The 13,061-nt window shown below is 41.3% G+C and overlaps 2 protein-coding genes across 4 annotated transcripts; both read right to left on the bottom strand.

The window, feature by feature from the left end:
* Positions 1-146: 146 nt before the first annotated feature.
* On the bottom strand, positions 147-3,111 carry LOC135511825 (zinc finger and SCAN domain-containing protein 2-like). 2 transcript variants are annotated; one of them, XM_064933305.1, is made up of 4 exons: positions 2,316-3,111; positions 2,123-2,229; positions 1,936-2,050; positions 147-1,733 (listed from the first exon to the last, which is right to left on the bottom strand). In XM_064933305.1, exons 1-4 carry the CDS (start codon positions 2,527-2,529, stop codon positions 598-600), a joined length of 1,572 nt encoding a protein of 523 aa, XP_064789377.1. In that variant the 5' UTR covers positions 2,530-3,111; the 3' UTR covers positions 147-597. The 2 variants fall into 2 exon arrangements, with proteins under 2 accessions (XP_064789377.1, XP_064789386.1); XM_064933314.1 differs by having other exon boundaries at positions 2,123-2,208.
* Positions 3,112-5,870: 2,759 nt separating this feature from the next.
* LOC135511806 (zinc finger protein 3 homolog) lies at positions 5,871-9,542 on the bottom strand. 2 transcript variants are annotated; one of them, XM_064933284.1, is made up of 4 exons: positions 9,100-9,542; positions 8,887-9,008; positions 8,613-8,727; positions 5,871-8,411 (listed from the first exon to the last, which is right to left on the bottom strand). In XM_064933284.1, exons 2-4 carry the CDS (start codon positions 8,995-8,997, stop codon positions 7,264-7,266), a joined length of 1,374 nt encoding a protein of 457 aa, XP_064789356.1. In that variant the 5' UTR covers positions 8,998-9,008; positions 9,100-9,542; the 3' UTR covers positions 5,871-7,263. The 2 variants fall into 2 exon arrangements, with proteins under 2 accessions (XP_064789356.1, XP_064789348.1); XM_064933276.1 differs by having other exon boundaries at positions 9,104-9,542.
* Positions 9,543-13,061: the final 3,519 nt, after the last annotated feature.

Below are 13,061 nucleotides of genomic sequence, written 5' to 3'. Positions count from 1 at the left end.
TGGTAAATCAATGAAAGAGTAAATCATTCAAACTACCAATCTATTTCTCTTATCTAATGATCTTTGATTCAGATGACCAGTTTTATTAAGAAACAGTGGTCAGTTTAGACAATGCAAAATGTTTCAGTATAAACACATATAGCCTATTACACTGAAACATATTTTATTGCCTCATTTTGAAAAGACATACAGTAACTCAACATTTTAAGGCAGCAGAGTAATTTCCAAACCTAACTGAAAATCAAGTTGAATTGAGTTATTAACCTGACCTGATATGAGACTGTCCCTTGTGGCAAGACGTGACATCCCAGATAGTCAGACACTACCTAGACAATACAGACTAAATGGCTCCTACATATTATTCATCTAAAAGCACAGATTGACTCTTTCATGAAATACATTTTATTGAAAATAACGTGTTTTTTTTACAGTTTTGTAGTACAAAATACATTGTTACCAGTTGTAAATTAGTTGTTTAAAATAAAAGTGAAGAGCCGTCAACAGTCAAACATCAAAACCAATTCACAAATCAATTAGGAGGAAAAGCTTGTCAAATTGTCTCAAAACAATGTTCCAGAAAAACTATGTAACGATGAACTATTTGTTCCATCTGGTCTGAGACAACATTAAACTTGTGTGTGGATCCCCTGGGTATGTGGGTGCCATGTATTGAGACACTGGACTCTCTCCTATGTGAGTTCTCTGATGTGACTTCATACCAGAGCGCTGGGTGAAGCATTTCCCACACTGTGTGCACTTGTAGGGCTTCTCTCCGCTGTGGACCACAGCATGTCTGATCAGGTTGCATTGCTTGGTGAAACTCCTGCCACACTGTTCACAGGTGTACGGTTTCTCTCCGGTGTGACTCCGGAGATGTTCTTTTAGCTGCCAGAAACGTGGGAAGCTCTTACCACAGAAGGTGCAGCTGAAACGCCTCTCGGTGGTGCCACCTGATCTCCACTGAGTCCTCATTCTCTTCACCATGTTAAAACTACTGCGACTCAGGCTATATCCAGAGAAGGTGGAGGTGGTGGCCATGTTTGACCCTGTCATACACTCACTCAATCTCACTGTTGCTTCTGAAGCCCTGTACTGATGCTGCCTTGACTGTAGAGCTAAACTATTTCCTTCATTATTTGAGTTCAGCATCTCACTACTCTGTCCCTCTGGCATCTGTTGTCTAGTCTCATCAGCCAATGTTCTGACATGTCCTTTACTGTGTTTTTCTGCACTGAACATGTTAGCATGTGGTTTTCCTATAGAAGAGTGAAGTGATGGCGCTACATCATCTGTCATAGTAGGAACAGATGACAGTCCACTATGAGATGGGTAAATTGAGATATTCTGAGAGTACTTTTCTGTGGAATGAAAGGAGAAATCTGGGTGGCCATCAGGGTCAGTGTCTCTGCCTGGATCCACAGAGGTCCACAACTGCCCATCAGACTCATCCATGACAAACTGGTCAGGCCCTGCCAGGTTTGTGGTCTGATCCAGCTCCTCCTCTTTCTCATCTTTCACCATCACAAGTTCTAGCGAGTCCTCGTCTGGCAAGTGCTGCTCTGTGCTGAACACCTCTGTAGATGGGAGCCGGGGTGTTCCTGGTTCCTCTGGACGATCAGAATTTGGGTAATGTTTTACTGAGTCTTCGGAAGATATGTTGGGTTGTGTGATAAAGTCCTCATCACAGTGCCGTTGCTCAAAGGATGGTGGTTTCCCAGGCTTGGAACCAGACTCTAAAGATTTGTGGAAAAACATAAAATAAACATTACAAAAGGCCCTTAACAGTTGCAAAACATGACTGCTTTAGAACTGACTGTGTCCGTGCACTCTATATGCCAGAACATAAAACACCAATGTAATTTGGAACGTGCATACCACCACACCCACAGTCTTCCATAGACAGACAGAGCAGTACCCCCTTATGGTCACACCCACCCTCTCCAGTGATCCTGAACTCTTCCTGAGGGTCAGTCTTCCACACGTCCTCTGCTGTCTCCTCATCTTTGATCAGTATGGGTTCAGTCTCCACTCTCTGCTCCACATCAGTAGGCTGTAACAGGGAACTGCAATTATTCCTCTGGGCACACACCATGTCTAACACTTAAAAGGTGATTTATCACACCTGGCACGGAGAGTCCGCTCTGCCTCTCCACTGTGAGCTACTCCTTTCCTTGTTCAAAACAATCTTGACAGGATATGACAATCTCTCTGTTGACATGGGGTAAAGAACTGGAAAATAATTGTATTCAGTGAAATATTAGGGTTATTCACACATTTGGGATTTTCTTCAGTTGTTCATGCAATCAAATTACTACCTTTTCTCCTATCTCGTCCTTGAGTCTTCTTCAGCTCGCTCTCCATCATTCGACACTTTCTTTTCAGTACATCAATATCTCGTTGGCTTTGGGTCATTTCCAAACGTATAACTGCACAGCTATCATCTACACGATTGTTTATTTCTGCTACAGCGGCTTTAGCTAATACCTCCATAATCGATACCAACTGCGACTGAAAACTGCAGCTGGCCATCTTGTAATACCCAAATTACAGATTTGTATTATCGGTTTGAAGACAATAGTCTACAATTTCCAAGCTAATGTGCAAAAACAATCCTTAGACCTTGATAAATAGCAACAATGTACAAATCCGTGCGCAATTTCAATCGCACTTCCGTTCAACTCGTGACGTAAATATTTATTACCGTAAATATGAGACTGCAACAGCCCTACAAAATTGGTAGAATTAGCACTGGCAAGGCAGGTATACTGATCAATAATATAGTGGGTGCCAGGCCCTGACGATCCTGCAGGTAATGAGGCCGGATGTCCATGTTCTGTTATAATCTCCACCCAGCACAGCCAGAAGAGGACTGGCCACCCCTCATAGCCTGGTTCCTCTCTATGTTTCTTCCTAGGTTTTGGCCTTTCTAGATAGTTTTTCCGAGCCACCGTGCTTCTACACCTGCATTGCTTGCTGTTTGGGGTTTTAGGCTGGGTTTCTGTACAACACTTTGAGATATCAGCTGATGTAAGAAGGGCTATATAAATAAATTTGATTTGATGTGTAATGATCATGCTGTTTAATCAGCTTCTTGATATGCTACACCTGTCAAGTGGATGGATTAACTTGGCAAACGAGAAATGGAAACTAACAGGGATGTAAACAAATTTGTGCCCAAAATATGAGAAAAATAAGCTTTTTGTGCATATGGAACATTTCAGGGATCTTTTATTTCAGCTCATGAAACATGGGACTAACACTCAACACATTGTGCTTATATTTTTGTTCAGTATACAGTTGAAGTTGGAAGTTTACATACACTTAGGTTGGAGTTATTCGAACTCGTTTTTCAACCACTCCACACATTTCTTGTTAACAAACTATAGTTTTGGCAAGTCGTTTAGGACATCTACTTTGTGTATGACACAAGTCATTTTTCCAACAATTGTTTACATACAGATTATTTCACTTATAATTCACTGTATCACAATTCCAGTGGGTCAGAAGTTTACATACACTAAGTTGACTGTGCCTTTAAACAGCTTGGAAAATTCCAGAAAATGATGTCATGGCTTTAGAAGCTTCTGTTAGGCTAATTGACATCATTTGAGTCAATTGTAGGTGTACCTGTGGATGTATTTCAAGGCCTACCTTCAAACTCAGTGCCTCTTTGCTTGACATCATGGGAAAATCATAAGAAATCAGCCAAGACCTCAGAAAAAAATGGTAGACCTCCACAAGCCTGGTTCATCCTTGGGAGCAATTTCCAAATGCCTGAAGGTACCACGTTCATGTGTACAAACAATAGTACGCAAGTATAAACACCATGGGACCACGCAGCCATCATACTGCTCTGGCAGGAGACTCGTTCTGTCTCCTAGAGATGAACGTACTTTGGTGCAAAAGTGCAAATCAATCCCAGAACAACAGCAAAGGACCTTGTGAAGATGCTGGAGGAAACAGGTACAAAAGTATCTGTATCCACAGTAAAACGAGTCCTATATCAACATTACCTGAAAGGCCACTCAGCAAGGAAGAAGCCACTGCTCCAAAACCGCCATAAAAAAGCCAGACTATGGTTTGCAATTGCACATGGGGACAAAGTTCCTACTTTCTGGAGAATATCCTCTGGTCTGATGAAACAAAAATAGAACTGTTTGGCCATAATGACCATCGTTGTGTTTGGAGAAAAAAGGGGGAGGCTTGCAAGCCGAAGAAAACCATCCCAACCGTGAAGCTCGGTGTGGCAGCATCATGTTGTGGGGGTGCTTTGCTGTAGGAGGGACTGGTGCACTTCACAAAATAGATGGCATCATGAGGATGGAACATGATGTGGACTTATTGAAGCAACATCTCAAGACATCACTCAGGAAGTTAAAGCTTGGTCGCAAATGGGTCTTCCAAATGGACAATGACCCCAAGCATATTTCCAAAGTTGTGGCAAAATGGCTTAAAGACAACCAAGTCAAGGTATTGGAGTGGCCATCACAAAGCCCTGACCTCAATCCTATACAAAATTTGTGGGCAGAACTGAAAAAGTGTGTGCAAGCAAGGAGGCCTACATACCTGACTCAGTTACACCAGCTCTGTCAGGAGGAATGGGCCAAAATTCACCCAACTTATTGTGGGAAGCTTGTGGAAGGCTACCTGAAACGTTTGACCCAAGTTAATCAATTTAAAGGTAATGCTACCAAATACGAATTAAGTGTTTGTAAACTTCTGACCCACTGGGAATGTGACCTAATAAATAAAAGCTGAAATAAATACTTTTCTCTGTGCTATTATTCTGACATTTCACATTCTTATAATAAAGTGGTGATCCTAACTGACCGAAAACAGGGACTTTTAACTAGGATTAAATGTCAGGAATTGTGAAAAGCGTAGTTTAAATGTATTTGGCTAAGGTGTATGTAAATTCCGATTTCAACGGTATATACCTGGTATATTCTTGTCTGCATTTCGGGTAGCCCATTCATAGACCTAACTAGCTACTTTTCGTCGCCCATTGACAATAGTATCTTCTTCCTGTAGGGACTTTTGTTAAGCTCCCCGATGCTCGGTCTGAACGTTAACACGCATCTCTTGTGGAGCGGTTTTGGAAACATTAGAAACGTATCTTCCATATGAGCGATAAATAATTTTCCACAAAAAAAAGGGCAAATTACAACACACCTTTATAGCACTACGGTTAGTGTTTCTACACGGCCATATCGCCATGTTACAGCGCTTTTTACAGAAGACAGACTGAAGACATTGGCGAGCACTTGTGCTAATTAGCCACCTATCGTGCTCCGAACTCCTGTGTGTAAACGTAACTGGTGAGGAAGTGTAGTTCGTTGGCTGGAGGAACACAGCATATGGGATCTGTATAATCTTCTACAGTAACTGGTTGTTTTTGATTTGAAAGATTACTTATCGCTGATATTAAAGATGAGGTCCATATGTTCCAAAAACCGTTTAGCAAGTGATGATTATTGATGTTCCTAAACATTAAAACACAAAGTCGGGATTGTAGTTCACAAGGAGCCAGTCATGGGCGAAGCTAACTGCTGAAAACCCTACGGAGAACTACATGTAGAGTAACTATATATATTGATTAAAGAAATTAGTTTCATGATCTAAAATAATTCAGATCGTAAAACTTCTTGTCTCTTTCAATAGCTTTGGCGACATGTAGGCGAAAAGACTGTAATGCAATGGCTCACATGGTTGTTAATGCATTAAAAGGCTATAGATGCATAATGCACGACACACTGGTGAAACGTAAAATTCTAAGACACTTTCTTCAACCATTCATAAAAACTAATGGTTTATACATCATCAAATATTGTCATCTCGATTCTCACCCACACAACCTAATGAAACCGGTCTGAAGATGTGGTATGGTATTTAATCAAGGAAAAGGGATATATTTGTTTGACACATAGCTGGGGAACATGGACGATGAAACCAGTTTCATGTAAACTTCAAATAAACTGAATTTCATTACATATTTCCAATAACTATTGTATACTACATGTGTTATAGCTAATTAACATTCAGAGGTTCTTCTCAATGTTTTTAAGGCATATACACTCCCGACGTATTTATTTGGACAGTGAAGTAAATATTTTTCATTTGGCTCTATAATCCAGCATTTTGAATTTGAGATCAAATGTCTTATGAGGCGACATAACAGAATGTCACCCTTTACTTTGGGGGTATTTTTATACATTTGTTTTACATTTTAGAAATTAATGCACTTAATGCATCTACTCCCCCCCATTTGAAGGTGTCATTAGTATTAAATTTAGTCAAAAGTTTAGTATTTGGCCCATATTCCTAGCACGCAATGACTACATCAAGCTCATGACTCTACAAACTTGCTGGATTCATTTGTAGTTTGTTTTAGTTGTGTTTCAGATTATTTTGTGCCCAATAGAAATTAATGGTAAATAATGTAGTGTCATTTTGGAGTCACTTTTATTGTAAATAAGAATAGAATGTGAACACTTCTACATTCATGTGGTGGCTACCATGATTACAGATAATCATGAATGAATTTGTGAATAACAAGTGAGAAAGTGACAGATGTACAAAGATCATGCCCCCAAAACATGCTAACCTTTCACCATTAATAGTAACAAGGGAGGTTAGCATTTTTTGGGGGGCATGATATTTATCTCTGTAACTTTCTCACTCATCATTATTCAAGATCAATTTATGATTACCCGTAGTCATGGTAGGGTTTAAAATGTAGAAGGGTTCAGAAACAAATTCAATACTTAATTTACAATAAAAGTGACTCCAAAATGACGCACTGTAATCCAGAACACAAACAAAACTAACTGCAAATGCATCCAACAAGTTTGTAGAGTCACAAGTTTGATGTAGTCATTAGGTGCTAAGAATAAGGGGCAAAGTACTAAACTTCTGACAGATTTTTATACACTAAGTGAAATTGTCCAAATACTTATGCCACCTTCAAATGGGGGAACTAGATACATAAAGGGCCTACATTTCTAAATGGTAAAACAGATGTATGAAAATACCCTCAAATAAAAGGTGACATTCTGTACTGTCGCCTCATGAAAAACATTTGATCTCAAATCCAAAATCCTGGAGTATAAAGCCAAATTAAAAGTTGTAGCTTCACTGTCCAAATAAATACATAGGGAGTGTATCAGTAGAGGTATTAGATACAAAAAGAAAGCACATCAGATAGTGTAGAAGATAGCGAGTAGGGTTGATTGACGTTGAAATTGTTTCCGAAGCATAATGCAATTATGTTCCTATTTGTTCCATCTGGTCTGAGACAACATTAAACGTGTGTGGATCCCCAGGGTATGTGGGTGCCACATATTGAGACACTGGACTATCGTCTATGTGAGTTCTCTGATGTGACTTCATGCTGGAGCGCTGAGTGAAGCATTTCCCACACTGTGTGCACTTGTAGGGCTTCTCTCCACTATGGACCACAGCATGTCTGATCAGGTTGCACTGCTTGGTGAAACTCCTGCCACACTGTTCACAGGTGTACGGTTTCTCTCCAGTGTGACTCCGGAGGTGTTCTTTGAGCTGCCAGAAACGTGGGAAGCTCTTACCACAGAAGGTGCAGCTGAAACGCCTCTCGGTGGTGCTGCCAGAACTCCACTGAGTCCTCATTCTCTTCACCATGTTAAAACTACTGCGACTCAGGCTGTATCCAGAGAAGGTGGAGGTGGTGGCCATGTTTGACCCTGTCATGCACTCACTCAATCTCACTGTTGCTTCTGAAGCCCTGTACTGATGCTGCCTTGACTGTAGAGCTAAACTATTACCATCATTATTTGAGTTCAGCCTTTCACTGCTCTGTCCCTCTGGCATCTGTTGTCTAGTCTCATCAGCCAATGTCCTGACATGTCTGGTCATGTGTTTTGCTGCACTGAACATGTTAGCATGTGGTTTCCATATAGAAGAGTGAAGCGATGGCCCAACTTCATCTGTCATAGTAGGAAAAGATGGCAGCCCACTATGAGATGGGAATATTGAGATATTCTGAGAGTACTCTTCTGTGGAATGAAAGGAGAAATCTGGGTGGCAGACAGGGTCAGTGTCTCTGCCTGGATCCACAGAGGTCCACAGCTGCCCATCAGACTCATCTATGACAAACTGGTCAGGTCCTGCCAGGGCCGTGGTCTGATCTAACTCCTCCTCTTTCTCATCCTTCACCATCACTAGGTCTAGTGAGTCGTCGTCCTCGTCTGGCCGGTGCTGCTCTGTACTGAACACCTCTGTAGATGCGAGCCTGGGTGTTCCTGGTTCCTCTGGACAATCAGAATTGGTGTAATGTTCCACTGAGTCTCTGGGAGATATATTGGGTTCTGTGATGAAGTCCTCGCCACAGTGCCGTTGCTCAAAGGATGGTGGTATCCGAGGCTTGGAACCAGACTCTAATGATTTGGGGATCAACATAAAATCAACATTACAAAAGACCCTTAACAGTGGCAAAACAGGACTGCTTTAGAACTGACTGTGTCCATGCACTCTATAAGCCAGAACCTAAAACACCAATGTAATTTGGAACGTGCATACCACCACATCCACAGTATTCCATAGACAGACAGAGCAGTACCCCTTATGGTTGCACCCACCCTCTCCAGTGATCCTGAGCTCTTCCTGAGGGTCAGCCTTCCACATGTCCTCTGCTGTCTCCTCATCTTTGATCAGTATGGGTTCAGTCTCCACTCTCTGCTCCACATCAGTAGGCTGTAACAGGGAAAGAGGTTATTACTCAGGACACACACCATATCTAACCCTTTTCATGCTCATGAATCACACAAAAGCAGTAAATTCTCCTGATAATCCAATAACATAATTGATCCAAGATGTCAGGTCTCTGTAATTGTAAAAGGTGATGTATCACACATGGGGTTGAGAGTCCCCTTCAACAGACATCTCGCTGTCTCTCCACTGTGAGCTACTCCTCTGCTTGTTCAAAACAATCTTGACTGGATATGGAGATCTCTCTGATGCCATGGAGTAAAAACCTAGAAAATAATTGTATTTGGTCAAATATTATGGCTATTCACACATTTGGATTTTGCATATTCAATAAATTTACCATGAATAATAACACACCTACCCTTTCGTCTACGCGTCTTCTTCAACTCGCTCTCCATAATTTGACACTTTCTTTTCAGTACATCAATATCTCGCTGGCTTTGGGTCATTTCCAAACGTATAACAGCACAGCTATCATCTACACGTTTGTTTATTTCTGCTACAGCTGCTTTAGCCAATACCTCCATAATGGATACAAACTGCTCCTGAAAATTGCAGCTCGCCATCCTGTCCAGCCCAGTATTTATTCGCCGTGACAAAGTAAATATGTTTAAACAATTTTTGCTTGCCAATGAGCAATAAATAATCAGTATATTTCCAGTTCTCACGCTATGGCAAATGTTGATATTGGACCAATTCGACATTTGTAAGAGATCTATTTAAGGCAAACGATGTTGATAAATGCCACCATGTCTCAAATCGGAGATGCGTGCGCAATCGCGCTTCCGTTTTCTTCTTCTTCGTCACCATATTCGGTGTTAAAGCGCGGTTCGTATCCAATATGTTGCATTACCGCCCCCAAATGGACTACAATATAAATATATTGGAAAAGGGGAAAACATTTGGAAAAGGGGGAAAAAAAAATAAAAAAAAATATATAACATTTAAAAAAACACCCATCCAACTAATTCTAAAAACCCACTACCCCATTCCACTATTTTAACCCTATCTGCTCCTGCAACATGCCAGCGGCCTGGGAGGACAGTGCACCACCACTCAACACACCTTGTAAGTCTTCCGAAGTCAAATCTCATATACCCAAATACTTCTCTGCAGCTGCCACAACAACATCTATTTTCTGTGATTTACGTTCTATTTATGAGGTTGATAACCATTGCTATGAAAGCTAAGAAGCCAACCTTACTGAAGGATATATCACTCGTTGGCCGATCGCTCTGTGCTGGCATCAGTAGTGTTAAGTACTTAAGTAAAAATACTTTAAAGTACTACTTAAGTAGTTTTTTAGTGTATCTGTACTTTACTATTCATATTTTTGGCAACTTTTACTTTTACATTCCTAAAGAAAATAATGTACTTTTTACTCCATACATACACCCAAATGTACTTGTTACATTTTGACAGGAAAATGGTCCAATTCACAAACTTATAAAGAGAACATCCCTGGTCATCACTATTGCCTCTGATCTGGAGGACTCACTAAACACAAATGCTTCGTTTGTAAATTATGTGTGAGTGTTGGAGCGTGCCCTGGCTATCCGTCAATAAAAAAAAAAACGAAAATTGTCCAGTCTGGTTTGCTTCATATAAGGAAGTTGAAATGATTTATACTTTTACTTTTGATACTTAAATATATTTTAGCAATTATATTTACTTTTGATATTTAAGTATATTTAAAACCAAATACTTTTACTCAAGTAGTATTTTACTGGGCGACTTTCACTTTTACTTGAGTCATTTTCTATTAAGGCATTTACTTTACATTTACTCTAGTATGAAAATTTAATAATTTTCCACCACTGGCTGGCATAGATTTACTATTCTCAGGGATCCTCTCAGGATCCTTCTCCCTTGACCCATCCACCTCTACTTACTTCACTGCCTCCGCATGACACCTAATGCACTACTCTGACTCGATCTACCCCAGAAATCACTCCTTTCAAGAAACATATCTTCACCCAAGTTATTTGACACGGAGCGCCTGCTCCCTCTGCCCAGAAGAAACACAAACAAATATCACAAGTCCACTACAGGTTACCTTCACGGATTCAACTGCAACTCCTTTCCCACCCACCCTGAAACCACAAATGGATCCGCCCAAAGGGCATCCACACATTCTCTAAAAATGTTACTTCTATTGGACCAGATTCTTTTTTATTTCCATCGATGCCAAGCTCGGGTTCCGAGATTTTCACCACACTTTCCACCTCACTTAACTAGCCCTCATTCACTTACACTTTACCTCCAGAACTCTGTCTGGTGCACTCCATTCATCTTTTTCTTCTGTGGATTTTATATGGTGGTTGGCAAAAAACTTTAAGGCGCATTACTACCACCAAATGGACTGGAGTGTGAAATAGAGACAGGGGTCTAAATCAGGGCAACCCAATCCTGGAGAGCTACCATCCTGTAGGTTTTCACTCCAACCCTAATCTAGTGCACCCGATTCTAATAATTAGCAGGTTGATAAACTGAATCAAATCAGTTACAACTGGGATTAGAGTAAAAACCTACAGGGAAAAAAACTCAACACCATTACTCATTAAATCTAAGACAAATGTCTCCCTTTCCCTCCCATATTACTGGCACTGAAATTGAACGTGTTCCGCTGTATCCATCTCCTGCTGACAGTGATCACACCTCCCAGTCTGAAGTTTTCTTACCAGTTTTAATGTACTGTTGAGCCTTGTGTGTCCCATTATAATCCTTGTGATTACACTTTCCTCCCTTCTCTCTCGACCTAAGGACCTCCCTGCCTCCACCTTTTCCTGGATCTTATACAGGTCTTCCCTTTCCATCCCTGTTCCACAACTCTTGCATTTTGTTATTAACCACTGTTCCTATCAACCACTTGGCATCTGCTCCCACATGAGCTGGTTCACAGTGGAACATCACAACTACCCCATCTGTCTCACACCATACAAGCACTGAAAAATCTCATACAATACATCTAGTCTGCTCAGAGACACAAATGCATTTAAGGTCATCAGTGCTGCACAGGAGTCAGAGCAGATGACTACCCTGTCTGGCCTCACCTCCCCCACCCACTCTGCAGCCAATAGTATGGCCAGCAACTTCATTGTGTAAACAGATAAATTATCAGTTGCTCTTTTTGTCACTGCCACCTTAAACTCAGGAACACTAAAAGCTGCACCTGTCCTCCCTGTTTTATGGTGCTCAGATCCATCTGTGAATATATTCAAGACAGCATAGTACTGTGTTCTTAAATGTTCACTTACAATATTTACTGGATCTACTCCTTTCTCACCAGCTCTTACCCTCTTAAGCAACCCTAGGCATATCATTAAGCAACCCGGAAGGGATAGCAGGAAGAACCACTGAGGGGCTCTCTCTCGCCATGCCATTACCCATCCACCCCAAACTTGTATTCAGATTTTGTTCATGCTCCTAGCCCTCTAGGAGCACCTTTTTTTGTAGGATGTGTAACCCTAAGTCCTTGTAGATTTACCCAATATGTCAAGGCTAGTTGTTGTCTTAACTTTAAGGCCATGTCTCCCCACTCTACCTGCAGAGCTGCCACCGGGGAGGTCCTGATTGCTACACAACATATTCTTAGAGCTTGAGCCTGGATTACATCTAGCTTTTTCAAAGATGTCTGAGCTTCTGATCCATATGCTACACTTCCATTGTCCAGGGAGGAACTTGACAGTGCAATTCACTGAGTGTACAAAACATTAGGAACACCTTCCTAATATTGAGTTGCACCCCCTTTTGCCCTCAGAACAGCTTCAATTCGTCGGGGCATGGACTCTATAAGGTGTTGAAAGCGTTCCACAGGGATGCTGGCCCATGTTGACTCCAATGCTTCTCACAGTTGTATCAAGTTCGCTGGATGTCCTTTGGGTGGTGGACCATTATTGATACACAATGGAAACTGTTGAGCATGAAAAACCCAGCAGCGTTGCAGTTCTTGACACAATAAAACCGGTCGGCCTCGACTTCGGTGATGTCATCTATAAAATAGCCTCCAACACTCTACTCAACAAACTGGATGCAGTCTATCACAGTGCCATCCGTTTTGTCACCAAAGCCCCATACACTACCCACCATTGCGACCTGTACACTCTCGTTGGTTCAAATCAAATCAAAATCAAATCAAATGTATTTATATAGCCCTTCGTACATCAGCTGATATCTCAAAGTGCTGTACAGAAACCCAGCCTAAAACCCCAAACAGCAAGCAATGCAGGTGTAGAAGCACGGTGGCTAGGAAAAACTCCCTAGAAAGGCCAAAACCTAGGAAGAAACCTAGAGAGGAACCAGGCTAGGTTGGTTGGCCC

This window comes from Oncorhynchus masou, chromosome 3 (genome assembly GCF_036934945.1).
Source record: "Oncorhynchus masou masou isolate Uvic2021 chromosome 3, UVic_Omas_1.1, whole genome shotgun sequence".
NCBI classification, from domain to species: domain Eukaryota; kingdom Metazoa; phylum Chordata; class Actinopteri; order Salmoniformes; family Salmonidae; genus Oncorhynchus; species Oncorhynchus masou.
The sequence above is the reverse complement of the archived record's forward strand: the minus strand, read 5'-3'. Positions and strand labels throughout refer to the sequence as shown.

What these genes read in the sequence shown, in the direction of transcription:
- LOC135511806 (XM_064933276.1), bottom strand. Translation starts at nt 9,446, where the DNA reads ATGTCGAATTGGTCCAATATCAACATTTGCCATAGCGTGAGAACTGGA. An exon ending in AAGGGGACTCTCAACCCCAT is followed by an intron (nt 8,728 to 8,886) that starts GTGTGATACATC and finishes TCCCTGTTACAG; the next exon opens with CCTACTGATGTGGAGCAGAG. An exon ending in GCTCAGGATCACTGGAGAGG is followed by an intron (nt 8,412 to 8,612) that starts GTGGGTGCAACC and finishes CCAAATCATTAG; the next exon opens with AGTCTGGTTCCAAGCCTCGG.
- LOC135511825 (XM_064933305.1), bottom strand. Translation starts at nt 2,529, where the DNA reads ATGGCCAGCTGCAGTTTTCAGTCGCAGTTGGTATCGATTATGGAGGTA. An exon ending in GAGCGGACTCTCCGTGCCAG is followed by an intron (nt 2,051 to 2,122) that starts GTGTGATAAATC and finishes TCCCTGTTACAG; the next exon opens with CCTACTGATGTGGAGCAGAG. An exon ending in GTTCAGGATCACTGGAGAGG is followed by an intron (nt 1,734 to 1,935) that starts GTGGGTGTGACC and finishes ACAAATCTTTAG; the next exon opens with AGTCTGGTTCCAAGCCTGGG.